The sequence below is a fragment of the Cololabis saira genome, chromosome 1 (genome assembly GCF_033807715.1).
Source record: "Cololabis saira isolate AMF1-May2022 chromosome 1, fColSai1.1, whole genome shotgun sequence".
Taxonomy (NCBI): Eukaryota; Metazoa; Chordata; class Actinopteri; order Beloniformes; family Belonidae; genus Cololabis; species Cololabis saira.
The window spans coordinates 1,838,031-1,863,700 of NC_084587.1; the positions used below are offsets into that span (position 1 = coordinate 1,838,031).

Sequence of the window (25,670 nt, forward strand, 5' to 3'; positions counted from 1 at the left end):
AATAAAAGCGTCCTGCAGAAGCAGCATGTTGGGAGAAGAGCTGACGAGTTCTCGAATGAGGCCACGTTGCCTGCAGCTCCTCAGCTTTCCTCCTCATACTTCTGCGCAGAAGGCCTTAAAAATCATTCTACAGTCTCCGTGTCTTTCCTAAGTTATGAATTTATGTTATGTTGATTCAGGGACCCAACAGGGCGACCCCCCGAACAGTCTCGCCGGTCAGCCCGGCCCCGAGGGCGACCCCCCCCCCCCCCCGAACTGTCTCTCCGGTCGGCCCGGCCCAGGGGGCGGCCTCCGGAGCTGTCTTGCCAGTCGGGAATAACCACAATTTCTCCACAAAACCCCGTGTCCTCTTTCCCTGTCGGTTGAACCCCGGTAGCACGAGGTTGCTACAGATGTGAACCCTGACTGTGACCCGGGGCTCGTACCTGCGGCCCGGAGCCTCCGTCTCTCCTCCGTCTCCTCCAGCGGCCGGAGCTCCTCCGGCTCCTCGTCGGTGGTGGCCGACGTGGTGGGGTGGAAGTCTCGCAGCTCCGCCTCCTTGTCGATGATCACCCACTCCTTGCTGTCGAAGTCTTCCTCCTCGGCCAGCGGCACCGAGCGGATGAAGGCGTTGCTGTGCGCCTCCTGGTCCACCGACGCCACCGACACCTCCTGCCGGCCGCTGGCCTGCCGGTCGCCGCGGAAACCGGGGTCCACGGACAACATCTGGGCCGGCTGGGACGAATACACGTGGCGGGACGGAGACCCGAGGATGTCCATGCGGGACCTGGAGACACGGAGACGGAGTTAGCTTCAACACCACACGTTTGTTTTATTGCTTGCACTCGTAAAAAGGAACATTACACTACGGAAATGTCGGGAAAAAAGTGGAAATGTTGAGAAAAAAGTCGAAATGTATTTCAACTTTATTCTCGAAATTTCGACTTTATTCTCGAAATTTCGAGAATAAAAATTTCGACTCTATTCTCGAAATTTCGACTTTATTCACGAAATTTCGACTTTATTCATGAAATTTTGACTTTATTCTCAAAATGTCAACTTTATTCTCAAAATTTCGACTTTTTTCTCGACATTTCGACTTTAGGACGTTAGGGACGTAAGACAAGTCTAAACTTGGGATAACAGACGGACTCTTAGATGTGGGTTCTGGATTCTAAGGCTGCTTTCACCTCTGTCCCGTTTGGAGCAGTTGTTCCGGAACAGGGAGCGTTTCCCCCTAAAGATTGGATCATTTGGGACATGTGAACACAGCAATCGCGCTTGGATGCGGCACAAAACAAGCGAGCCGAGATCTCCTAGGAGAGGTGGTCTCGGCCCGATTCCATTCCAGACCTGGACCGGTGCATTTTTTTTTATTTGTAGTGAGAACATAATCCACACAGCAACCGACACAACTCCATTCTTGTGTATGTGCGACCGCGGCGCAAGGAGAAGAATCAGCGCAAGGAGAAGAGTCGGTACTGAGACTCCGCCCCCTTCTCTCCTATTGGACGTGCCGAGACGTCGTCCCAGCGCGGCACGGGGAAATTTAAAAATGTTCAATTGGGGCAGGGTTTGCGCAGCGCTAACCCTGCGGCAGGCGGCCTCTCGCGGTCTGCGCTTTGCGCCCTCTCTGTGAAAGGAGCTTGTTGTTTTTCCCGGGGTACGGAAGAGGAAACTCCTCCCACGTTCATTTCTGACCAATGAGAGAACAGTTGGTTCATGGCAGTTGTTAACAGCTTTGAAACGGTACAGACTTGTGAACACAAACCCCACGAACGAGAAACGAAACAACTGTATCGATTTAGCCCCTGAATCGGAACAAAACAAACGGGCCACAGGTTTGAAAGCACCCTAAGACCTGGTTGTGGACTCTCAGATCTGGTTCTGGACTCTCAGATCTGGTTCTGGACCCCCCCCCTCCCCCGTTACCAGAGGTGGACAGAGTACTCGACCCCAGTACTTGAGTAAGAGTACAAATACTACTGGTCAAAATTTACTCTGTTACAAGTAAAAGTAGCTCAGTCAAAATATTACTTGAGTAAGAGTAGAAAAGTACCTGCTTTTAGAGGTACTTAAGTATCCAAAAGTAAATGCTTTTAAATTTACTTTAAGTAAAAGTAAGAGTAAGAGTAAATTTCTTATTTTCCACATCAGTAAATTACTATATTTTTTCGAAATTAATTTAAGGATCTTTTAACTCTTGTTTCTGAGAATTAACTCTTTAACTCTTTAACTTTTTAACTCGTAGCCATTGCTATGTCTTGACTTGTTGCGGCTCTGTCTTGACAAACGCAGGCTACTTTGGCGGTATGGTTTTGAGGAGGCTTGACGTATTTCCGCTTTACGTACATCCCAGTGGAGAGCGTGCACTGTGATAGGTCTCCTCCTTTGACAAAAACAGCTTGTGTCCAATAGGATTTTAGGGAAGAAGAAAAAAGCAGACCTGAAAGTAACGAGTACTTTTCAGCTTTCCTAGAAATTTACTTGAGTAAAAGTACAAATATTTGTCTTGGAAATGTATTCAAGTAAGAGTAATAAGTACCAAAGAAATCTAATACTCAAGTAAAGTACAAATCCTCTGGATATGTACTTAAGTACAGTACTCAAGTAAATTTACTCCGTTACTGTCCACCACTGCCCGTTACCTCTGGCCGTAGCCGTCGTTCCGGCCCTCAGCCGCAGACAGCCGGTCTGATTCCGGGCTGTTGACCCGGCGGTACCGGAGAGACCGGCCCTGACCGTTGGGCGACTCCGGGGCTCGAACCGGAGACACCGGACACACCCCTCGGCCCGGCTCGTCCTCCTGGCCCTGGAGAGGGAGAGGGTTAGACACCGGGATTACAGACACAAACACGGCGGTTAGAGCCACGATCACTTCACATAAACCATCAAACTCAGCAATGACGAGTGGGCGGAGCTAGGGCTGGGCGATATATCAAGAGTTTAATATATATCAATATATTTTCAAACGCGATATGGTACGAGACAATATCGTTTATATCGATTTAAATTTTTTTTTTTTTGATATAGCTTATTTTGTGACAAATTGACTTGAATGTTTTATTTGAGATTTGCACAAATGTTTTGTTATTTGCACAACTGTCAACCTCAGTGGAAAAGTCTGCCTGTTACTGTCTACATTGTATTAATTACAGTGTATTTTAATTTAATTGTTATGCAGGAAAGGGATATTTGTTTTATTTTATTCAAGAAGCATTTTTATTCTATATATGCAGGCAGTTTATTTTTATTTCATTTGTTTTATACATTTTGATATTGTGCAGACCTCTGTTAATAAAGGAACCTGTGTGACATTTGGCACGAGTTTTTGTATTAAAACTGACTGTTTTTTTAAGGGTTTGCCTCAGAAAAAAATGAAGCTAACAGAGATGCTAACAGAGATGCTATGCTATAATGCTTTGGGGGAAACCCCAATTATGGCACAGAAAAAATATCGATATATATCGAGTATCGCCATTGAGCTAGAAAATATCGAGATATGACTTTTGGTCCATATCGCCCAGCCCTAGGCGGAGCTAACTCTGGACCTTGTTGAGGCTGATCCTGAGCCGGTTGCGGTTGAAGTCCGTGTCCTCCCAGGCCTCGCCCGGCTCCCCGGGGTGCTGCGGCGGGGCCTCGGCAGGGGCCCGGCCGGGGGGCCCCGGGGGGGCCGGGGGGCCCGGCGGGGCGTTCTCCTGGTCGCTCAGGTGCTCGTCCTGCAGCACGTCGTCCGTGTTCTCCCTCTGGGGGTCACCGGGGCCCGGCGTCACGATGGCCCTGCGGAAGCAGAGACGTTAGCAGTCGTCACGGAGACGTTAGAACTGTTAAGTTGTCTAAGTTAAGCTGCTGCTCTTCATTCATCCATTCAGAATGTTGCGCTAAGGTTAAGCCAAAAAGTATTTTAATTTTCTTGTGTTTGTGAGTTTGACTGGATGTCATTCAACTACCTCTTTTGAAGTTAAATTTATTATGGGCATGCCAAGTAGTGGCATGACCATATTGCAATCGTCCAGAATGGCCCAAAGGGCAATGTTGCTAGCATTTTGCTAACAAGCTAAAGTCGCAAAAGTCCCACGTCTCACCAGCGGGTGTACAGCATGACCCCGCTCTGATGTGGAAAAAAAAATCCCCAAAAAATAAAACACGCCCGAAAAAATGAGGAAAAACATGAAAATGAAGGCGATATAATGGTATACAGAAAAGGTTTCCCTTTTCTTATTATTCCGCACTTTTTTTCGTCTGTTTATACGGCCCGAACCGCAATGTGCACCCATGCATGCCATACATCGTTGGATGCGTCTCCATCGTGCCTCGATGGGCATTACTTTTCTCAGTCAAAAGTGTTACCGTGGGGACGCCAGAAAGCAAAAAAAAGGCGAAAATTCGCATGCTTATTGCTTGGCCGGACTTTATCGTAGAGACATCGTTCAAACTTTCACACACATTTGATTTTGGACGCTTGTTGCTAGGCAACAGATTATCGTAGAGACATCGTTCAAATGTTTCCCGACTCGGCACGCTATGAACTTCAACATATTCAAATTTCATGAAGCTGTGATTTAAGGAAATTTTATGTCAAAATCCAGGCCAAATGGCTCCATTCATTTGGATGGGGTTTTTTACCATGGTGAAAAAAAAACCTATCCGTTAACGTAGCCTGAACCGGAACATGCACCCATGCATGGCATACACCGTTAGATGCGTCTCCATCGTGCCTCGATGGGCATTACTTTTCTCAGTCAAGCGTTACCGTGGGGACGCTAGATGCCAAAAGGCGCACGCCATTAATAACTATTGGGAGCACAGGAATGAATGCAATACAACCGTAAACACCTAAAACTGACATAGAACCCCCCAAACACAAACACTACAGCCCCAAACCAAAGCAGCAAGAGGGGACGGATGGGCAGTAGGGCATGCCCATATCAAAATATCCTGACATTTTCTAGTTTATTTTTTGTTATTGCATTATTCTGCACTTTTTGTTTTAGTGTACAATTTCATGTTTTTCCATTTTGTGGCACCAGAGCTGATAATCTTTGTTGAAATATATGTCCATGTTGTTCTCCAATGGACAAGAAAAGAAACTTGGGATCATTTAGTTTTAGTCCTCTTTTTCTTTTTTTTTTTAATTCATTGCCAAAATGTATCTGATCGGGAAAAAGTATCGGAAATGTATCGGGAGCCAAAAAAAGCGATCGGATCGGGAAAAATTGGGAATTCGCTGTAGTTCTCAACAGCGAATGGATCAAGGTTATTCTTTTTTATCAATGGTGTTATAATTAGGTTTGTCACGGTCAGAATTTTTTAACTCCCGATCACTTGAGCTCTACTGGTACACCTGGTACTACTGGTACTAATGGTACACATGGTACTACTGGGACTTCTGGTAATACTGGTAGTACAGGTACTACTGGTCTACTCCCACGGCCTGGTGGATGTGTGGAGGAGGATACACGCAGACTGCAGGGAGTAAACCTGGTACTACTGGTACTACGGGTACACCTGGTAATACTGGTAAGACTGGTACACCTGGTACTACTGGTACCACTGGTACACCTGGTAAAACTGGTACTACTGTTCCTCTCCCAAGGCCTGGTGGATGTGTGGAGGAGGATGCACGCAGACTGCAGGCAGTACACCTGGTACTACTGTTACACCTGGTACTACTGGTACACCTAGTACTACTGGTACTACTGGTACTACTGATACACCTGGTACTACTGTTCCACTCCCACAGCCTGGTGTATGTGTGGAGGAGGATGCACACAGACTGCAGGCAGTACACCTGGTACTACATGGACTACTGGTACTACTGGTAATACTGGTAATACTGGTACTACTAGTACTACTGGTAATACCGGTACTACTCGTACTACTGGTACACATGGTACTATTGGTACTACTTTTACTACTGGTACACCTGGTACTACTGGTACTACTGTTCCACTCCCACGGCCTGGTGGATGTGTGGAGGAGGATGCACGCAGACTGCAGGCAGTACACCTGGTACTACTGTTACACCTGGTACTACTGGTACTACTAATCCACTCCCACGGCCTGGTGGATGTGTGGAGGAGGATGCACACTGCGTGTATCCTCCTCCACCCATCCACCAGGCCGTGGGAGTAGACCAGTACCAGTAGTACTAGTAGTACCAGTAGTACCAGTAGTACCAGGTGTACCAGTAGTACCAGTAGTACCAGGTGTACCAGTAGTACCAGTAGTACCAGATGTACCAGTAGAACTGAAGTGATCGGGAGTTAAAAAATTCTGACCGTGACAAACCTAATTATAACACCATTGATAAAAAAGAATAACCTTGATCCATTCGCTGTTGAGAACTACAGGCCTGCGCGCGTGCGCCGTAACTTTAACGCAGAACCATAATCCAGGCTTGAGTGGTAGATCTTTCTCTATTTCGGTCGGCAGCTATGATCTGATAATGTCAGCATTCAATATGGAGTCCCACAAGGGTCAATTCTAGGTCCCCTACTTTTCAATGTGTATATGTTACCACTTGGGTCCATCATAATATTCAATATCATTCTTATGCTGATGACACGCAATTATATGTATCTGGGTTGTATTATATGTAGCTCTGTTCTGCCTCGGTTCTGGACGGCGGGCCGGTCCTCACCCCACCATGGCCGCCGTGGGCCGGGTGTTGCACTGCGGCTGCACGGTGGAGGCGCTGGTGGACAGCGTGACATCACTTCCTGCCTTCTCCCAGTCGAAGGGCTCGTTCTCCGTGATGATTCTCTCCTTCATGCTGTTCTCAAACACCGACATCAGCAGCTGCAACAGAACAGAACAGAACTGGTGACCCGGGAACAGGGAGGCCCTGAGACTCCGCCCCTGACCCGGGAACATGGAGGCCCTGAGACTCCGCCCCCAAGACCCCGCCCCTGATCCGGGAACATGGAGGCCCTGAGGCTCCGCCCCCCTGAGCCCTGAGACTCCGCCCCCCCTGAGCCCTGAGACCCCGCCCCCAGGACCCCGCCCCTGAACCGGGAACATGGAGGCCCTGAGACTCTGCCCCCAAGACCCCGCCCCTGAACCGGGAACATGGAGGCCCTGAGACTCCGCCCCCAAGGCCCCGCCCCCAACCTGGATTAAACCAAACCTGGACTAAACTAAGGCCCCGTTTCCACGTAGCAAAAACGCTGGTGTTTTCATGCGTTTTGGCCATTCGTTTAAACCAGGGCTCGGCAACCCAAAATGTTTTAGAGCCATATTGGACCAAAAACACAAAAAACAAAATATGTCTGCAGCCGCAAAAATGTAAAGTCTTGTATAAACCTTAGAATGAAGGCAAATGGTGAAAGGCGAAATGTTGAGAAAAAATTCAATGTCGAGAAAAAAGTCAAAATGTCAAGAAAAAAATCGAAATGTCGAGATTAAAAAGGAAAGGAAAAAGGAAGAAAAGAAGAAAAAAAAGAAAAAAAGAAAAAAAGAAGAAAAAATGGGAAAAAAAGAAGACAAAGGGAAAAAAAAAGGTCAAACATTTTTGAAAAAGCTCCAGGAGCCACTAGGGCGGCGCTAAAGAGCCGCGGGTTGCTGATCCCCGGTTTATACGAAAAGAAGCTCAAAGACACAAAACACTCGCCAAAGTGGAGATTTTATGACTATGATGATCTTCTCGTTACACTGCCCCCTGTAGGTTTGGCTGCTCATAGCACCTTAACAGCTATTTATGCAGGTTCCTGGAAATGATGGGATTTTTCAAAACGTAGAAATATCAGTTTTTGTAAATACTATGTGTAAACGTGGCCTAAACCTGGACTAAACGGGACCCCGACCCCCAGACCCCGGACCCCAGACCGGTACCTGCTAGTCTGGTCTGGTTCTGGTTCTGGTTCTGTACCTGGTAATCCGGTTTTGTGTAGTAATCCAGCGTGAGAACATGATCCAGGAAGACACTGAAATCCTGGGGCATGTGTTTGAGCAGCATCCGATGATCGAACCGCTCCTTAATCTGACCCACTTGCTCCTGCAGACGGAGAAAAAACACAGTTATTTCTCTTATTAAAGCTTTATTCACAAAGGTATTCATTTCTATTCTTTATTTCATTCATTAAAAGAAAAACAAAGCAGTTCAATACAATTACAACAAATCTCTTTCCTTGAATGAAAGGGAACAGAAAGAAGACTAAGCTTATTTTATCTGTCGATTTTTCCTAAGAAATCAAATTTCAATTAATGTAATAATAAAAAAACTAATTACAAATTATGTAATAAAAAAAACAAAAAAACAAAAAACTAAACCAAAACTACAACAAAGTTATAAAATAACACCAAATAGCTGTCGTCAAACACATATAGTCGTATTCTTTTTTGATTCAAAGAAAAAATATGACAATGGTGCTAAAAAGAGAGAGAGAGAGAGAAAAAAGAAAATCCACCTAACTTAACAATTATCATGATATTTCTTCATCAAACTGGCTGTTATTATTTTTTTAAATGTGATGTTTGATTTGCATTCTTAACTTTTGTATCCAGATTGTTCCATAAACTGAAACCTTCCATGTAAACCCGAAGGAAAAAATAGTTTAATTCGGAATTATTTAATTGGGAATAATTAATTCCGACTTGAAAAACGGTCCTGCGTCTCCGTTGCTATGGTGACGGCCCTGCGTGTCCGTTGCTATGGTGACGGCCCTGCATCTCCGTTGCTATGGTGACGGCCCTGCCCCGCATCCCCGTTGCTATGGTGACGGCCCTGCGTGTCCGTTGCTATGGTGACGGCCCTGCATCTCCGTTGCTATGGTGACGGCCCTGCGTCCCCGTTGCTATGGTGACGGCCCTGCGTCTCCGTTGCTATGGTGACGGCCCCGCATCCCCGTTGCTATGGTGACGGCCCCGCATCCCCGTTGCTATGGTGACGGCCCTGCGTCTCCGTTGCTATGGTGACGGCCCTGCATCTCCGTTCCTATGGTGACGGCCCTGCATCTCCGTTGCTATGGTGACGGCCCTGCATCTCCGTTGCTATGGTGACGGCCCCGCATCCCCGTTGCTATGGTGACGGCCCTGCGTCCCCGTTGCTATGGTGACGGCCCTGTATCTCCGTTGCTATGGTGACGGCCCTGCATCTCCGTTGCTATGGTGACGGCCCTGCATCTCCGTTGCTATGGTGACGGCCCTGCATCTCCGTTGCTATGGTGACGGCCCTGTATCTCCGTTGCTATGGTGACGGCCCTGTATCTCCGTTGCTATGGTGACGGCCCTGCGTCTCCGTTGCTATGGTGACGGCCCTGCGTCTCCGTTGCTATGGTGACGGCCCTGCCCCGCATCCCCGTTGCTATGGTGACGGCCCTGCATCCCCATTGCTATGGTGACGGCCCTGCATCTCCGTTGCTATGGTGACGGCCCGGGTGTGAATGGAGGCGGGTGTTTCTGTTTCTGTTTCAGGTGAAATCACTGACCTTGTCTTTGATTTTCCTCCACGGCAACTGTCCAGCAGCAAACTCCACCAGCATGTAGAACAACGACCACAGGTCGTCATGGCGACCCATTTCCTGGAGGAGGAACAAGAAAACACTGAGCTGAACTGAACTGGAATGAACTGGACTGAACTGAACTGAACAGCTTTTATTGTCATAATACATTAATTAACTCAAATCTCCTGGGATCAGTGCAAAACAATTAAAGTAAAAACAACAAGTAGGTTAAAAAAGCGCAGATATATAAAATAAGTGTTGTGATGTTTGTCATCTGAAACTTTCCAGTGAAAGAATTGCCAGCTGAGCTTTAGATCAGTAGTTCTGGAAGATTCCAGTCCGAACGTCAGTAAAAATACTCCACAAGAAGAATGATTTGTTTATCCCCTTCTGTAGAACCGCAGTGGCTACATGTTCATTTACGTATCAAGGGGTTGTGCTGTGGAACAGTTTAAAACATCTAAGTGAAACAGGCTCAACATTATCTGCATTCAAAAGAAAGCTGAAAAAAAGCTTATAGATTTTTTCTATAGATGATCTGTTTTTCATTCACCATTATTCAGATATATTTCTAAACTATTTAATTGTATTCTGAAGTATCGTATAACTCCGAGTTATCAGTTATACCCTATAGGCCTATGTATTGTGCTTATATGGTTAAACTATTGCTTACTATCGCTTATAAGCCTTTCAGGTTTTTATAACCTTCTCCTGCTCATCTTTTCTTAATTTTTTTCCTCTGTGTAATACGGAAGAGAATTAGGGCCATACAGGAGAAAAATATTTTAGAGGAGGAAGATTTTTCTCTCATTAATGTTGAAATACAATTTCAAGAATAAAGTCGAAATTTCGTGAATAAAGTCGAAATTTAGTGAAAAAAGGTAAAATTTCAAGAATAAAGTCGAAATTTCGTGAAAAAAGTCAAAATTTCGTGAATAAAGTCGAAATTTCGTGAATAAAGTCGAAATTTCGAGAATAAAGTCAAAATTTCAAGAACAAAGTCGAAAAATTTCGTGAATAAAGTTGAAATTTCGAGAATAAAGTTGAAATTTCGTGAAAAAAGTCAAAATTTTGAGAATAAAGTCAAAATTTCGTGAATAAAGTTGAAATTTCGAGAATAACGTTGAAATACAATTTCAAGAATAAAGTTGAAATTACCGTGAAAAAAGTCAAAATTTTGTGAAAAAGGTCAAAATTTTGTGAATAGTCGAAATTTTGTGAAAAAAGTCGAAATTTCGAGAATAAAGTTGAAATTTCAAGAATAAAGTTGAAATACATTTCGACTTTTTTCTCGAAATTGTACTTCAATATTAATCTCGACATTTCGACTTCATTCTCAAAATTTCGACTTTTTTCTCAAAGTGCATAATGAAAAAAAAATCTTCCTCCTCTAAAATATTATTATTATTTTTCTCCTGCCTGGCCCTAATACTCTTCCGTAGTGTAATGTTCCTTTTTACGAGTGCAAACAATAAAAGAAACAAAACAAACAATCAGTCAGAAACGGCACAGTTGCAGATTGTCGGCTCGTTTCCATCCGGCAAAGACGACACTGACCTTGTTTTTGTGGGCGTTGACTGAAGCGTAGCGGACCGTCCCTCTGAATCCGGCCACCGTCCTCGGCTGGACAGACAGAGACAGGTTAGTCCCCGCTAACGCCAACAGAGACAGGTTAGTCCCGATAACGCCGGCTCCTCCCCACAACCCACAACCCACCGCTGGATAACAAGTTTTTGAAGATAATTATCCTGTTTTCTCGGGGCTGGGATCTGTTTACATCGGCTCTTCTGAATATCTGTTTCTTCAGAATATCGGAGGTAAAGTCTGGATTTGATCTGTTCCAGCCACCGGACTATGGAGCTAGAACAGTCTTATAATTCACAAATGCACAGACCGATTCACAAATGCACAGACCGATTCACAAATGCACAGACCGATTCACACGTGCGTAGGATAGATACACAAATTTATTTTTGATGCACACACAAATATAACCTGATTTACAAACGTGTTTTTGTCTGTGAGCTGCGCTGGATTTGCGTGTGACTTTTGAGGCCACGTTTCCACATAGCCGGGTATTTACAAAAACGGATATTTCCCCCTCTACGTTTTGAAAAATATCCTCGTTTACACGAACCCGGATAAATACGCTGTTAAGGTGCTATGAGCAGCCAAACCTGCAGGGGGCAGTGTAACGAGAAGATAAAGTCATGCTAGCCAATCAGAATCCTGGAAAAAAACATCAACAAATGACACGTGTGAAGCCTGAATAATATGGTTCCACGTTAAATCGACGGCGTAGCCTACGTACGTACGGTGCGCGTCGCCGCGTAGCCTACGCCGTAGCTCTGCGTTGGTGTAACGCAGAACCATAAATCAGCCTTGACTGCCAGTTACTTCCAAGACGGAACGAGAGTCTTTGGTTTGGAGTGACAGAGAAGTGGAGTTACTTTTAAGTGTGACTTTAAAATATAAAACAGGTAAAATACAAGAAAATATTGACGGTTACAAACAAATTGTAAACACAGGTGTCACTCATGACGCTGGTGACGTTTCTGTCTCATAATGTGACGTTCTGAAGAATAAATCTCCGTTTCTCTCCGTTTACAAGCAAACGTTAAAACTGAGTTTTTGCAAATCTCCACTTTGGTCTGAGTTTTCAGAAATGATCGTTTTTGGAGACTTTGAGCTTCGTTTTCGTGTAAACGAACGGCCAAAACGCATGAAAACCCCACCGTGTTTGCTACGTGGAAACGGGGCCTGAGATTCCCCTGACGTGACTCGATCCACAAAATTTTTTTTTTAACACGGAAGGATCTGCAACAAATCAGATATCTTCCTCTGTTTCAGCCAATCATAAGAGCGCACCCCACGTGGGGGACGATTTACTCGTAAACCAATCAGATTAAAGGGGCGGATACACCTGCTGTTTGAGCTGCGTCGCGCCGTTCGCTTAGAAAAGTGATTCAATATTTCCAGTTGGTGGAGTCACACGCAAATCCAGCGCCGCTCACAGACAAAAAAAAACTTTTGTAAATCAGGTTATATTTGTGTGTAGCATCAAAAATACATTTGTGTATCTTGTCCTACGCACGTGTGAATTGTTCTGTGCATTTGTGAATTTTGTCCTGGACATTTGTGGATCGGCGTGTGCATTTGTGAATTATGAGACTGTTCTAGCCCCGTACCGGACGAACATACGTACCACCAGTCAGGGAGAACTTTTACCAGACTAGAATCAAACCGGTATCAAAACTTTATCTTTTACTCTCTTTGGCTGTTACTTCTGCTGCATTCTGGGATGAAGTCCAGCAGGAAAGAGAGACGGTTAAGGAGTCACTGGGAGTTCTGTAACCGTCTCTGTTGGTTTTAATCTCGGCTCCATGAGGCTTCTACTTCTACCCAACGTGTCTGTGCGGCGATTCGGTCCCGGCTCTGTCTCTTATGGCGTTTTTCCACCAGAACCTACTCATCTCTACTTGGCCCGGTTTCTTTTCCACTACAATTCTATTCATTTTACGAACTTTACGGAACTTAGATAAATGTGCCGTCGTGGCTGAGACTGATGGTTCTGCTGGAAACAGATGAACTTATGACCAAAAATAACCAACTAAGGACCAAACGGCAACGAGAGCAGAAGCTCAAACCTGAGTGTGATGCTCCAACAAGAACACGCATGTGGCCATTGGTGTGCGTTGGGTCTAAATGTCCAAAATTTAAGATTAATTTAATTTAAGATTAAACCATCAATTGTCAACAGCCTGAAAACACCACAGAACAAATCGGAATTGTTGTTAAATAATGAGGAATAAAGGATTTGGTCCGCTGTGACAAAAAAGAAAAACTAGCAGCAAATGATTGGATGTTTCCGTTTAAAAACAAGATTTTGTCTTGAACAACTGTTTAAAGTCAGAGTGAAGCCGGTTCAAGGGTTTTAGAAAAGGTTTTTTAGAATATGTTCAAACCTTATTCCCTGTTCGGATCAAACTGACCGGACACGGTAGCTCAAGCCGTTTTAATATTTAACAGCCAGACTGGATATTTGTTGCAAATATCCCCAATTCAATTCCTCCTAGTCAAAAAGAGCATTTCAGATATCTATAATTACATTCTTCCTGTCCACAATTGTCATTTCAGATATCCACAACGACATTCTGCCCAGGACAAATGACGAAATTATATATACGCAATGTGAATTCCGGATATTTGCAACTGAATTACGACTAGCTGCAATTACAGTTTCAGATATCTACAATTTAATTCTGACTATAGTCATAATTTCAGTTCAAGATATCTTTAATTCCCCTCAATTCAAGAATTCTACATGGTCCTTTTTAGATATCTTCAATTAAGTTTTGACTAGTCAGAACAAAGTAGTAGATATCTCAAACTGGAATTATGACGAGTCAAAATGACGTTGTAAATATCTCAAATATGGAATTACGGATAATTAATTGTAGATATCTGTAATCAAGTTATAGATATCTTGAAATGAATTTTAATTAGATATATCTCAAATTGGAGATATCTTTAACTTCCATTCTGCCCAGTCAAAATGTAACTACAGATATCTTGAATCAGAGTTTTGACTAGTCAAAATGACGTTATAGATATCTTGAATAACAATTCTGACTAGTCACAATGTAATTACTACTATAGTCACAATGCAGTTGTAGAAATCTGCAATGTGAATTACGGAGAGTTAAACTCAGCCATTAAATGTTAAAACGGTTTGCTGTAGCAGTTCAGGGACCGTCTAACCTCTCGTCTTTCCCGACGTGACGCAACGACCTCGGCCCAGATTCCAGCGCTTCTGGCCTGATTGTGTAATTTTGGCCGATAAAAATAAAATGAATCAACGTGAAGCTTCAGACGGAAACTGGAGCCGAGAGGAGGATTTAACCAACTCTGCTGGTCAGTTCAGCTCGTTGAAGCAGATCTGAGGTCAGTCAGCTACGGAAGAGTTTCAGGGCCAGGCGGGAGAAAAATAAAGTCATATTTTAGAGGAGGAAGATTTTTTTTTCATTATGCACTTCGAGAAAAAAGTCAAAATGTACGATATTGATTTGAAACACATCTGCAGCTGAAACGTACGTTAACGTTCCACTCCAAGGATGTAAGTTAGTTAGTTAGTTAGTTAGTTAGTTAGTTAGTTAGTTAGTTAGTTAGTTAGTTAGTTAGTTAGTTAATTACGGCTGCTGCAGCTGTCAGTCACTCCTAACTGGATTTGATGAGAGGAGACATTTACACTTTATTCACCTAATTTCGACTTTATTCTTGAAAATGTATTTCAACATTAATCTCGACATTGACTTTTTTCTCGAAATTGAATTTCAATATTAATCTCCATATTTCGACTTTTTTTCGGAATTGTATTTCAACATTCATTCCAACATTTCGACTTTTTCTCGACATTTCGACTTTTTTCACAAAATTTCAACTTTATTCGTGAAATTGTATTTCAACATTAATCTCGACATTTTGACTTTATTCATGAAATTTCAACTTTATTCATGAAATTTCAACTTTATTCATGAAATTTCGACTTTATTCGTGAAATTTCGACTTTATTCATGAAATTTCGACTTTATTCATGAAATTTCGACTTTATTCATGAAATTTCGACTTTATTCGTGAAATTTCGACTTTATTCATGAAATTTCGACTTTATTCGTGAAATTGTATTTCAACATTAATGTCGACATTTCGACTTTTTTCTCGAAGTGCACAATAAAAACAAATCCTCCCCTCTCAAATATTTTCCTCCTGCCTGGCCCTGATTCTCTTCTGTAATATTCTTCCGTATCCAGCAGCTTCATCGTGTAGAAACCTGCGTCAGTCGTTCCTGTTGTTTCACTCTGACTTCAGCAGCGTCTCGTGTCGTTCACTAACGCTACAGACGTTCATCCTTTCACTAACGCTACAGACGTTCATCCTTTCACTAACGCTACAGACGTTCATCCTTTCACTAACGCTACAGACGTTCATCCTTCCTTCACTAACGCTACAGACGTTCATCCTTTCACTAACGCTACAGACGTTCATCCTTCCTCCTCCCAGTTTCTGCTGTAAACATGAACATCATGATCATTCCTGCTGTAAACATGGAAACACCGTGGTGTTTCCGCCCCGGGTTGGTGTTTCCGCCCCGGGTTGGTCTGCAGAGAAAACACTCACATCTGCAGGAAATGACGGAGCTGACGCAGAAACGGGGGCATGCACGGCAAAATCAAAATCATCCAAAGGAACTGTAAGAAAAACAAAAACAACACTGAAAAACACAAAAAAGAGCAAACTCAAACCACAGAAGCAAAACATAAAAAAGACATAAAACAGAAAAATGCCAAAAGTACAGAAATAATTGATAAAAGAAAAATAATGGCAGGGGATAAAAAATACACAAAACATTTTGCTCAAATAGCTGAAATGAAAGTGAAAGTTTCTCGTCCAGCTCATTCCCTGAGTTGTGAAGAAAAAACACTCCGTTTTAGTAATTTAGCCTTTAAACTGGTGGATAAAGAGAAGACTGATCTCAATAATCCCTCGTCACGTTTATATTTTGTAAACTATCTGACGGTTGTTGGATCTCTAAATAATCTTTAAACTGACGTGCGATTATTGTAAACTTTATGAAACCAGTCTCTGTTTTCATGAACCGTGATGATGAGAGAATCTGATTACATCTAAACCTTTAACAAAGCTATAACACACTTTTGAATGTTTGGCAGGAAAGTTTCGTATTTCTCCTCCTGCAGGAAAGATCTCCAGCTAGATTTATCCACAGGGTGACCGGGATCACACTAATCAATTATCTCTACAATCCAAATCAATAACATTTCTGGATCTTGTCAGTTTCAATACAAAACTAATGTTCAAAGCAAAGAATAATTCATTCCCGGGACAAATACTGGGGATATTTTTTGAAAGAGAGGGAGGAACAAACTCAGGGGTCAGTTTAATTTTAAAAGTTCTCAACAGAAACACAAATAATAAAGAGCTTCTGTATTATATATGTATATATATATATATATATATATATATATATATATATATATATATATATATATATATATATATATATATATATATATATATTATATATGTCGACCTACGGATGAAACTGTGGAGCTAAAACAAAGTCAAAACACATCACCATTTAAAAAAAGATACAAAGAAACTTTCTATTCAAAATACAGATGCGAATAAACCTGTAGATATGAACATTTATTAATATATGTAGATATATAGATGTATATTATGGATATAGATATGTTATATGTAGGTATGTAAATGGATATATTTAGTTGTATTATACGTATAGTAATTGTGTATCTATATCTCTATTAATATATACTAATTTATAGTTATATGTAGATATGACGATATATAGATTTATAGTAATTTTTAGGGCCCGAGCACTGAAGGTCAGGTATACTTTTTTCATCAAATTATGTGCTGTAATTACTGTTTCGTTCATCCAACCATAATGAAATCGACACATATTATTGTCATAAGGTCCTTATTGACTGCATCGCGTATCGTGGTCATAACTTGAACGAAATTGCAATTCTACATCACTCTGGATTTCTGGTAAAATAATCATTAAAAATCACTGGTTTTGTCTTAGGACAATTACATTTCAGATTCAGATACCTTTCGACAGGACTTAAAAATCATACACCCGAACATATCATATTTGGAAAAGTTTGTCACTCACTTTTTTCAAAATATGAACTCATTTTCAAATAAATCATAACTTTGTCATGTCATGTCCAATTAACTTCAAACTTCGTAAAGATATTTTTTACTGTAATGTGAAAATATCCTGTTGATTTCATAAATGTATGTCCAACAGCCTTTTATTATCTTAATATTGCTGATTATGGTTTACAGTTTAAGATTAAGATTCCCAGAATATTCAAATTTTTTGCGATAGGATATTTGAGTTTTCTTTTACGTTTATATTTATAATTCTTTCTTATTTGTTGTACATTATCTTTGTTATTTCATCACAGTTGTTGATGGGGAGCTGAACTCTGTGCAAGTTCCCTCCATGCACTGTTTAAAAAAAAAATGGAAATGAAAAATGAAATAAGATTAAAGCTGCAACATGACTGAAGCTCTTGTTCTGTAAAGGACCTGCGCGTGGAGAACCAGCGTAAACCGGGAATAAACCTGCCGGCTGGATTCAGACCGGACCGCTACGGTTTCACGGCGGACTGGAGCGTCCCGTCAGACCATGATACGGATCAAAGCACGGCCCCCTTGAAGCTGATGCTGAAGCTGAGGGAGGATGATGGAGGGATGATGGAGGGATGAGGGGGAGGAGAGGAGGAGGGCGGGGCGACTGCTCAGATCTCTAGAGCTGACTCAGCTGTTCATGAGGGGGAAACAATGCATGATGGGTAACGGGGGGGGACGCGCTAAAGCATCAAATATTCATCTCTCTGCTGCAACACAACACCGCAGGAGGATGGAGGGATGAGGGAGAGGAGGGTGGAGGGATGAGGGAGAGGAGGGGGAGGATGGAGAGGAGGGAGAGGAAGGAGAGGATGGAGAGGAGGGAGAGGAAGGAGAGGAAGGAGAGGATGGAGAGGAAGGAGAGGAGGGAGAGGAGGGAGAGGAGGGAGAGGAGGGAGAGTGAATGGAGGATCTAAAAATAGCTGATAAATCCTGGAGAAACTCTGATCTCCTCCCGATCACTAATATCTGCAGACGTTTCCCCGACACTCGGATCCACGTCCGGCCAGTTTCCCCGTCAGCGTCGGATCTGCTGTAAGACGATCTGATCGATCAGGGTATTGATCCGGCAGGACACGGGGAGATGTGCAGACGGGGAGGCGATAACCTGATAACGTGCTGCAGTGCAGCAAACACACCCTGCTGCCGTCGCTGCAGGAGCTGCAGGAGCTGCAGGAGCTGCTGCTGCCGGAGCTGCAGGAGCTGCAGGAGCTGCAGGAGCTGCTGCTGCCGGAGCTGCAGGAGCTGCAGCAGCTGCAGGAGCTGCAGGAGCTGCAGGAGCTGCAGGAGCTGCAGCAGCTGCAGGAGCTGCAGGAGCTGCAGGAGCTGCAGGAGCTGCAGGAGCTGCAGGAGCTGCAGCGACGGCTCTCAAACAATCCTGGGATTATCAGACGGGAGGAAACTTTCAATAAAGAGACCAAAACATTCCACTTTCCAGGTTAAGCAGAAATGTGGGGGGATCTGGCCTGGAGATATCTGAGGACGACCGGAGAGGTATCTGGGAAAGTCAGGATTCTGCTGCAAGAACACAGTGGCCACGGTTACCTGATGTTTTTTCAGGAAGTTACATCTACCGGAAGTTGCGTCTACCACATTTTCTCCTGCATGGCCCTGATACTCTTCTGTAAATAAAAGACCTGAGAGGGTTTTAAATCTGGATTTTAAGGGAAAACAGACCAGAAAACAGATGAGGAGGACCATCCAAATTACCAAATTAAAATATGCACATGTCTAATAATATATTTAGTTGCTTTTCATCTAAAAGTCACAATTTAAACACTGTTAAATGTTTAAACACTGTTAAATGTTTGATTTTTTTAAAATTTAATTTAATTTATATTTATTTTTTATATTTATGTTTATATATGTTTGTTTGTTTTTAATGATGTACAGAAAGCGACCCCTGAGTGTTTCCTGTCCCCCAGCTGATGTCCCGGTGTAGCCGTTCGGCCTGCTGCCCTTAGTTAGCGGCCCGTAGTTAGCCGCGGCGCGGCGGCGGCGGCGGCGGCTCTTACCGGCCGGACCTCCCCCGTGGTGTTGGTGTACTGCCGGGCCAGGCCGAAGTCCAGCATGTAGCACTTCCTGTAGGTGGAGGGGAGACGGCCCATCGCAAAGTTCGACTGTGGGAACAAAACACAGAGTCGTCAGCAAAGAGAGACATTTTAGGCTTCGATCACTGCATTCACAGAGAAATATTCCGCTTCTTCTGCCACTAAATTAAAAGCTTTATGACCAATTACATTTCTCAACATGACAAGTACAGATCAATGTTGCTCTGGCAGAAAAACTGAGTGTCAGAAAGACTGAGTGTCAGAAAGACTGAGTGTCAGAAAGACTGAGTGTCAGAAAGACTGAGTATACCGGGCTATGTGTAAACGTGGCCTTACTTTTGTCGTGAGTAGCGACAGTTTCTGTCCGCCAATCAACGGATTGTACCGCATAACGCCCTTAGCTCCGCCCCTTATGGTACCATGACCCTTTTCTATGGATCTACGAACAACGGGGGATTAAAAAATGGGACGGCACGGTTCGGTTTAACGGGACCATTTATGGAAACACACAAAATAACTGTCCGGACCGAACTGATCGGTGGAAACCGGGCTCAAGAGGAAGTAAAACACTGACTGTGTTTACATGCAGTCAATAACACTTTTAAAACCGGAATATTAGCAATAACCCGGTTTTGCACGGCCATGTAAACACCAATAACCCCTTTGAATAACCGGAATTTGCTCATATTGGGGTTTTTAAAAACCCCAATATGAGCCCTGGGTTAATCCTTTTAAAACCCGAATGAATGAATGAATGAATGAATAGCTTTATTGACGCTGGTCTGGCGTCCCAGCACAGTGAGATGACAACCAGTACAACCCATCAGGGCACAGACTCACACAAACTGGTGAGGAAGGCGGGTGGGGGGGGGATCCCGGCACAGTACCCCAAGTGAGCACCGCGGCCAGTGGCGCGGCTCTCAAACCTGTTGACTGTGTTGTGGGGGGGTTGGATAAGAGGAGGGGCCGAGGAAGGTGTTGAGAATGAGGGGGGTGTGGTTATCAGCAAGTGTGTGTGTAGCGGTAAGTCCGTGAACTTTGCTCAGAGCTGCTCCTCAGCCAATGTCCTTGATGTTATCAGACGGCTCGGTCAGTTCTGAAACAGGTCCACAGATGTTCCTGAGAGGGGAGGGTTAGTGGGGGCAGAGCCCCTTGTTTACATTCCACCAGGGAGATTGTGACTAGAGCGATCGGCCAAACCGCTCTGTCAAGGTCAGATTATAGAATCAACAAACAGACAGACTCAGTAATTTTCCATCTGCCTTAAGTCTCTGGTTCATCAATGGCGACTCCAATCAGACCAATTTGTGATCAATTCCCGCCAAGCCGAGTTTCCACCTTCTCCAAGGTCTTATCCATCTTGTCAATGAGCTCAAAGACCGTTGCTAGCCTGCGATTCTGTTCAAGAATCGCATCCAGCTTACAGCTTTGCTCCCCCAACGTTAAAGTCTGAGTGTTGATCACCTTGCTTGATCCTTCAGCCACGTCCGGCAGCTCTGAAAGAGCCAGAACAGCTGTCACCGACTTACGCGTTTGTCGGTAGACCAGGAAACCCCCCACTCCAATTAGAAGAAATCCTGCTATCATAAATCCAATTATGAAGCATCTTCAACGTCCTCGACAGACAGAAACACAACGGTTTCCAATGTTTCCAGGAATCCATTGTGTATCCAGCAAAAAATGTCCCATCGGGGCAGGAGGGCTCCCTTACCCCCTGACTTCTTGTCGCAAAAATTTGGTCAATTGTGCTGAGAGACCAGTTAATCAATTCCATGATTGTAGAGTTTCAGAGGAGTGAAAAGAAGAGACTCTGAAGACGAGACAAACAAAAGCAGTAGCAGGGCAGATAGATAAGGGAGAGGAGCAGAAAAGCGTCCGCCTTCTTCCAGAGCCAGAAGATGGGAAGGGATGAATATTGGGTCATGTAAACACCAAACGGAATATCCCCATCAAACGGAACAGGAATCTGTTTTCTGCTCATGTTCTGTTCACAAGGAATCCTGGTCTTTTGAGTCCAGGAAGTTCTTATAAACACGGAGAAACCAAGACAAGGAGGAGACTAATCACTTCATAAATGTAATGAAGGATATGAACATTTCTGCATTTGTAGATGGTAGAAAGTACCGGGATAGAAGATTTACAAGAAGGAGAGAGAAAAGTTGTGTGAAGCAGCATTTGTTTTGAATTTGGATACAGGAAGAAGAAGCAGAAATGACGGTAATTGCGTCATCACGTTCTCCGTGCGTCGCTGGTTTGATCCAGATATCCTGAATGATTAATTACCATGTAAACGGAATATTCCCAATGTTTCAGTAACTGGAATATTAGCAATAACCCGAGTTTTGACTGCATGGAAACGTAGTCAGTGACTTCACCTCCTTTGAACCACCTACATGATGGAAAACTGTCTTCTTAGTCGTATTACTGTGATATTCAGTTATTAAAACCTCAGGAAACTGTTTCTGCTTCACACAAAAATGAAAAAAAATTCCTCTTTTCATGAGAAAGCCCCAAAGTTTCACCTCCGACTGGAAGGAAACCCACATTTCTCCTGGTTGTTTGCTCAGACGGGTTCATAACGTCTACCAGAGAGCTCTGCAGAGTTTCCTCCTCTGATATAACGATGCTCGTCATCTTTCACCTCCAGCCTTTGTTCCAGCGCTGCTCATTTATATGCAAATCTATTCTGCTCAGAACTAAATCCTCTAATGACGCTTTTCCACTAGAACCTACTCAGCCCCACTCCAGGAAAGGCAAGTTTATTTGTATTTATTTGTATTTGTGGCTTCCTGGTCATGAAACTGTCCGGTCTGAATCCCAGTGGTTTACGTGACGGGAGAAAGAAGAACAATCAGTCGTGTTGCTGACTCAGCAGCTTTACAGCTTATAAACATGGGACTAGGCCTGTGTTGAAAAAAATCGATTTTCCGATTCTAAATCGATTCTCATATTAATTCCTAAAAATCGATTCGTATGTCTAAAGATTGATTTTTTTTTCTCATTATTACATTACAACCTTTGGTATTTTTTTGTTTATGCCCAAAAAAGGAATGTTTTGTTGGACACGAGAATAACTAGTGCTGTGTTTTTGCCTTTAAATATGTTTAAAGGTATAATTGCATAAATTGTCTACAGGACTGTCTCAAAAAATTAGAATATTGTGATAAAGTTCTTTATTTTCTGAAATGCAATTAAAAAAACTAAAATGTCATACATTCTGGATTCATTACAAATCAACTGAAATATTGCAAGCCTTTTATTATTTTAATATTGCTGATCATGGTTTACAGCTTAAGAAAACTCAAATATCATATCTCAAAAAATTAGAATATTCTGGGAATCTTAATCTTAAACTGTAAACCATTATCAGCAGGGCCTTGGCACTGCCAAGTGCTCGGGCCCTAACAAGACTTTACTGCAGCAGCGTGTGGACCGGTACCGGCTTGATGTCTCGGTAGGGCTGGGCGATATATATATCGATATATTTTCAAACGTGATATGGTACGAGACAATATCTTTTATATCGATTTAAAAAAAAAAAAAAAAAAAAAAAAAAATTCTATGATTTTCTAGCTTATTTTGTGACAAATTGACTTGAATGTTTTATTTGAGATTGTCACAAATGTTTTGTTATTTGCACAACTGTCAACCTCAGTGGAAAAGTCTGCCTGTTACTGTCTACATTGTATTAATTGCAGTGTATTTTAATTTAATTGTTATGCAGGAAAGGGTTATTTGTTTTATTTTATTCAAGAAGCATTTTTATTCTATATATGCAGCAGTTTATTTTTATTTCATTAGTTTTATACATTTTGATATTGTGCAGACCTCTGTTAATAAAGGAACCTGTGTGACATTTGGCACGAGGCTTTGTATTAAAACTGACTGTTTTTTTAAGGGTTTGATCAGAAAAAAATGAAGCTAACAGAGATGCTAACAGAGATGCTATGCTATAATGCTTTGGGGAAAACCCCAATTATGGCACAGAAAAAATATCGATATATATCGAGTATCAACATTCAGCTAGAAAATATGGAGATATGACTTTTGGTCCATATCGCCCAGCCCTATGTCTCGGTGCAGCAGAAATAAACCCTAATAACTGGTACCGGTTTGATGTCTCGGTGCAGGAACTAATAACTGGTACCGGTTTGATGTCTCTGTGCAGGAGAATTAAACCCTAACAAGACTTTAACTGGAGCGTCGTAGACTCGTACCGGTTTGATGTCTCGGTGCAGGAGAAATAATAATAACTGGTACCGGTTTGATGTCTCGGTGCAGCAGAAATAAACCATAATAACTCGTACCGGTTTGATGTCCCGGTGCAGGATAATTAAATCATAATAACTGGTACCGGTTTGATGTCTCGGTGCAGGAAGCCCACGGAGTGAATGGCCTCGATGGATTCCAGGATCTGCTTCCCCAGTCTCAGCGTGGTGCTCATGGTGAAGGTTCCCCGGGGCTGACTCCTCCTCAGGTCGGCCAGGTTACGGCCCTGGAGACACACATTCATTCATTCATACAGATAAATGTAAAGCATCACCAGAAAACTTACAATACATGTTTACTTTCAGTTCAAATAATGAAGATAGTCGTAGAAAAGTTAATTTTAAACATCTACTTGCCCGGGATGTTTGTTTTATTTTGCACCTTGATTTTAAATAAGAGTATGTATATATATGTATATAGACTATTTATTTGCATCATTGTCTATTTTTATTTGCACTTTTTACTATAAAAAAAAAAAAAAAAATAGTCAATGAAAAATGAACAATAGAGGGCTTATAATCTACAAAATTCACTCACTCATTTGACCTAATTTGGATGGGTAAATTATTCACACAAATGAATAGTAAATGGAAAATAAATTGAGTCTAAAGAATAAATATATATTTTTTAAATTATTATTGTTTTTTATTTACAATTTCACGGACCACCTGCAATACCGCCACGGACCACCAGAGGGCCACGGACCACCAGAGGGCCACGGGCCACCAGAGGGCCACGGACCACCAGAGGGCCACGGACCACCAGAGGGCCACGGACCACCAGAGGGCCACGGACCACCAGAGGGTCACGGACCACCAGGGGGCCACGGACCACCAGGGGGCCACGGACCACCAGAGGGCCACGGACCACCAGAGGGCCACGGACCACCAGAGGGCCACGGACCACCAGAGGGTCACGGACCACCAGGGGGCCACGGACCACCAGGGGGCCACGGACCACCAGAGGGCCACGGGCCACCAGAGGGCCACGGGCCACCAGAGGACCACGGGCCACCGGTTTAGAGGAAAGAACGCTTACGTAAGCGGAGGGGGAGGAGTTATTAAGACCAACGGAACAGCAAGACTGGGAGACGGAGACATTTTCAGATAAGAATGAATCTGGATGCAGCAAAGCATCATGGGAGGAGGAGACGACCTGTCTTTTATGGCGCTTTTCCACCAGCACCTACTCAGCGCAACTCGATTCAGTTTGGTTCTTTCCCACCAGGGGTCTAACGTGCAGAGTAGATACTTTTCTGTAACTATTCTGCAGAGGTTCTAAGCGGCTGAGTCGGGCTGTGATGTCATCACACTACAGGCCACCGATTGGTCGGGGGGTTGGAGTCAGACGTCTGAATCAGGATGTGACATCAGAGAAAGAGACTCTGACGGATTCTTCATTTTATTCGACAAGCAATGCACGCAAAAAGTCTGTTTCATGATCCAACTCTGAGGGTCAGATGTTCATAAACCTGGTGCTGAGGAGAGAATTAAAAAGATCTAGAGGAGATAAGGAACCACCAGATCTACCAGGAGAGAATTAAAAAGATCTAGAGGAGATAAGGAACCACCAGATCTACCAGGAACTCTGTCTCTTCATAGCTGCTCAGATACCAATACACTTTTCAGCAGCGCAGAGACAAAAAAAAAGCATTGCCGTTTAAAGCTCATCTCCTCCAGGTTCTCCATCTTTATCTATCATCTCCTCCAGGTTCTCCATCTTTATCTATCATCTCATCCAGGTTCTACATCTTTATCTATCATCTCCTCCAGGTTCTACATCTTTATCTATCATCTCATCCAGGTTCTACATCTTTATCTATCATCTCCTCCAGGTTCTACATCTTTATCTATCATCTCATCCAGGTTCTACATCTTTATCTATCATCTCATCCAGGTTCTACATCTTTATCTATCATCTCCTCCATCTTTATCTATCATCTCATCCAGGTTCTACATCTTTATCTATCATCTCCTCCAGGTTCTACATCTTTATCTATCATCTCCTCCATCTTTATCTTTCATCTCCTCCAGGTTCTACATCTTTATCTATCATCTCCTCCATCTTTATCTATCATCTCCTCCAGGTTCTACATCTTTATCTATCATCTCCTCCATCTTTATCTATCATCTCCTCCATCTTTATCTATCATCTCCTCCATCTTTATCTATCATCTCCTCCATCTTTA

General features: G+C 43.1%; 1 protein-coding gene across 3 annotated transcripts in view; it reads right to left on the minus strand.

The window, feature by feature from the left end:
- ttbk1a (tau tubulin kinase 1a) overlaps positions 1–25,670 on the minus strand; it is a 115,278-nt gene that overhangs the window by 49,834 nt on the left and 39,774 nt on the right. For all 3 annotated transcript variants that reach the window (XM_061725762.1, XM_061725672.1, XM_061725586.1), the window contains 9 exons: positions 23,568–23,708; positions 19,178–19,282; positions 10,980–11,045; positions 9,408–9,500; positions 7,850–7,975; positions 6,623–6,780; positions 3,531–3,759; positions 2,628–2,791; positions 426–766 (listed from right to left, as the gene is read on the minus strand). In XM_061725762.1, coding sequence (XP_061581746.1) covers positions 426–766; positions 2,628–2,791; positions 3,531–3,759; positions 6,623–6,780; positions 7,850–7,975; positions 9,408–9,500; positions 10,980–11,045; positions 19,178–19,282; positions 23,568–23,708 — 1,423 coding nt within the window. The remainder of the gene's footprint in view (positions 1–425; positions 767–2,627; positions 2,792–3,530; positions 3,760–6,622; positions 6,781–7,849; positions 7,976–9,407; positions 9,501–10,979; positions 11,046–19,177; positions 19,283–23,567; positions 23,709–25,670) is intronic.